The sequence below is a fragment of the Alligator sinensis genome, unplaced genomic scaffold (assembly GCF_000455745.1).
Source record: "Alligator sinensis unplaced genomic scaffold, ASM45574v1 scaffold570_1, whole genome shotgun sequence".
Lineage (NCBI taxonomy): Eukaryota > Metazoa > Chordata > Crocodylia > Alligatoridae > Alligator > Alligator sinensis.
The window spans coordinates 2,655,286-2,658,312 of NW_005841997.1; the positions used below are offsets into that span (position 1 = coordinate 2,655,286).

Consider the following 3,027-nt stretch of genomic DNA (forward strand, 5'->3'; position numbering starts at 1 on the left):
TGAATGACTTGCATCTCCAAAATCCCTTGCCCTCAAACTTGATTTTTCGCACAAAAGCAAGAGGCCGCTGCTACAAACCCAACATGTAGAACATCAGGTCCCGGACACCTAAAAACTGGGGCTGTGACACAAAGCAGAACATCTCCCAGGCAGGTGGCTTGGCAGAAGTCATTTGCAACTAGTCTCCCTAGTTGTGTTAAGTGTAATACAGGTGCTCTCTGCTTCCCTTTCCGTGATTTGACAGTACTAAAGGATGACCTGATCTTACAGATGGTTGACATTTTCTGGTCAGATGCTGAGTCCTTTTATCAAGCACTTGGATTCAAGCGGGAGCAAGCCATGCCGCGCATCACACCAGAGCGTTCCTTTAACAAGATGTCCCTCGAGCCCAGTGGCAGGTTAGGACTGTAACTGAGCAGTTGTTAGCTTTAGCATTCCTGTTTCGCAGACAAACATTCGGGCCCTATCAAAATTTTCACACGTTGCAAGTTCTTTTTTCCCCTTGTTAGTATGGGATGAGGTTTGGGAGGCAAACACAACACAATCACAGACTTTCCCTTTAAAAATAAAAATTCAATGCGGCCTTTTACACGAGTCAGTTTAGGAAGAGGTGTGCTAAGGTGCCCTGGATTTCGCACAAGAAGTCTTCCAGACAACGAGTGCACAGTGTTCACAAAGAACTGGGTGGCTGTGATGGGATGGAGGTGGTCTGTGGCAATGAGCGCTCTCCCGTGTCCAAGAAATTGTTCAAAGGAGTCCATTTGGACTCCCTGTCCCTCCGCGGTCAGGGGAAGGGCAGTACGAGAGTGGGTGAGAAGAGGCAACACTCAGGGAGTTCCTTTGGGAAAGCCCGGCTTCACACCTACATTCTGAAAAGATTGCAATCCCAAGTTAGAAATCTTGTGTTTTTTGCTTCTGTTAGGTTATTTTGATTTCTTATGATTCCAAATGGTTGCTCCCTTACAGAAAAGGACCATGCTGATTGCAATTGTAGCTGCTTTTCCTGCTAACTCATTCCAAAGGCTGACCCAAACCATTACATTTTAACCTTCTAAGTTTAATTAGGAGGAAAAAAAATTGCATTACACACATTCATCAGCAGGGAGTTTACCTTCCTTTGTGAGGCCTCCCTCTCTCAGGCACCCCTGCAGCTGTCCTTCTGTTCACTGTGGAATAATCTGGATCCAGTTCATACCCTTCGTCATCAACCCCGAGGCTGCGGTTATCATCCTCCAGTCCATAAGGCTCTGGCTGGAAACGTTCTGGCTGAGAGCGATTCAAGTCAACATTGCTGCCTGTTGGCACTTGGGGTTGGGCCACGGGACCGTAGTTATCCCGCCTACTTGGCAAAGTGAAACTCCCATCCTCTGGTCGGTAACTGTTTCCTGGAACGTAGGCATAGCGAGGACGGTAGTTGACACCACGGGATAAACTGCCATAATTATCAGGCAGCTCTCCATAACCATCATGGCCAACATAAGGGCGGTATTGCCCATCATGGCCATCAGGGTAAGAATCATTGTAGCTATTATAAGATCTGGTTAACGTGGATGAAGCCTGGGGCGTGATGTACCGCTCCCCATTCTTCATATACCTCCTGTCTATTGAATCTGTGTAGCTACCCATGGGAGATGAGCCATCCATGGTAGGCAGGCCATCAGGCCCCAGTGGAACCTGGCGCACTGTTCTAGTGGTGACAGTCTTGACCATTTTTGTGACCTGGAAAGAAGAAATCAAAATAGATATTAATATTTTCCTCCTGACTGGTGGTGGTGCTTAAGTTCTATGGGGACTTAGAGGGAAACTCCCAATGGTGAGATCTAAACTAGTCTAGAAAAGGCACTAGAAAATATTCTTGAAGAACAACAACAGAGGCTCAAGACACTAAACTGGCTAATATTTCATAAAAGCACACATCGTTCCATTTTAACAGAAGAATCAAAGACTAAAAAGAAAAAAGTTGTAAAAATTCTACCCCATTCTTCCGCTCACTTAGGGGTAATAAGTTATAAGTATACCCAAAAGAACATTGGTGGCTTCCTGTTGCTCTCATGGCAACCCATGTAAGATTTTGGGGACATCAGTAATAATGAAAACCTTAAGTGCAGAGGTAAGGCTGTACCTATCTAGATGAGCTACCACAGACCACAACTATCACTAACTACCACAAACCATACCTATCTATATGAGGCTCCACAAAATTTCAGGCAGCCCTTTGGAAAGTATATTTATGCATGACATTTATTTTTATATGATTTTGTCTTCTTATAAATCATGTTTTATTACAACCCTAATGGCATTAAATTCTGTTCCGGAATTTTTTGCCTGTGCCCTTTTAGCCAGGAGTCTGAAGCAGAGGAGATGGACAAGCATCATCCCAACCTTCAACTTCTAAAGAGAAGAGCAAGTCCTATTTGTGACACCTGGCTAAAAGGACAAAGGCAAAGGATTCCCATCGCAGAAGGTGCATCACTTCCAAGAAGTGCTTCCTTTGTCATATAAGAATTGCTGCACATTCACCTCTTGATCATATAAGGACCAAGAGGTGAATGTGCAGCAAACCCCCTAGTTCAGGATATTTCACCAATGGTGGCCAGTAAAAGCTGCTTGAGAAGAGGTACAAGAAACCTTCTACTAGGCAGTTATTAGGCCTGTGTGAAGTGGCTAGTATTCGTTTTGGATTTGTATCCGGCTGATTTGGGGGACAGTGGGGACAGTGATTCGATTCAGTGATTCGAATCATTGTTCCGATTCGATTCGGCTGAATCTCCGAATCAGCCAGGCCAGACCCATCCTCAGCCTGCTCTCCCAGCCTGGCAATGGCTGCCCTGCCTGCCCCAGCTCCTGGCTCTTTGGGGAAAAAAAGCCTCAACTCAGCAGATGCTGTCAGGCAGGAGGTGATCTCTGCTGCCCCCTGCTGTGTGGGGGGGCTCTTCATGAGCCCCCCAACCCCTCCCCCACTGTCCTGGCCCCATCACGGGTGCCCCACCTGGGCCAGCTCTGGCCTTTTAAAAAAAAAAAATGAGG

At 46.2% G+C, this 3,027-nt stretch overlaps 1 protein-coding gene across 13 annotated transcripts in view; it reads right to left on the reverse strand.

The window, feature by feature from the left end:
* The window catches only part of ARVCF (ARVCF, delta catenin family member), a 412,391-nt gene that overhangs the window by 114,938 nt on the left and 294,426 nt on the right, over window positions 1–3,027 (reverse strand). For all 13 annotated transcript variants that reach the window (XM_025201537.1, XM_025201540.1, XM_025201532.1 and 10 more), the window contains one exon: window positions 1,112–1,719. In XM_025201537.1, coding sequence (XP_025057322.1) covers window positions 1,112–1,719 — 608 coding nt within the window. The remainder of the gene's footprint in view (window positions 1–1,111; window positions 1,720–3,027) is intronic.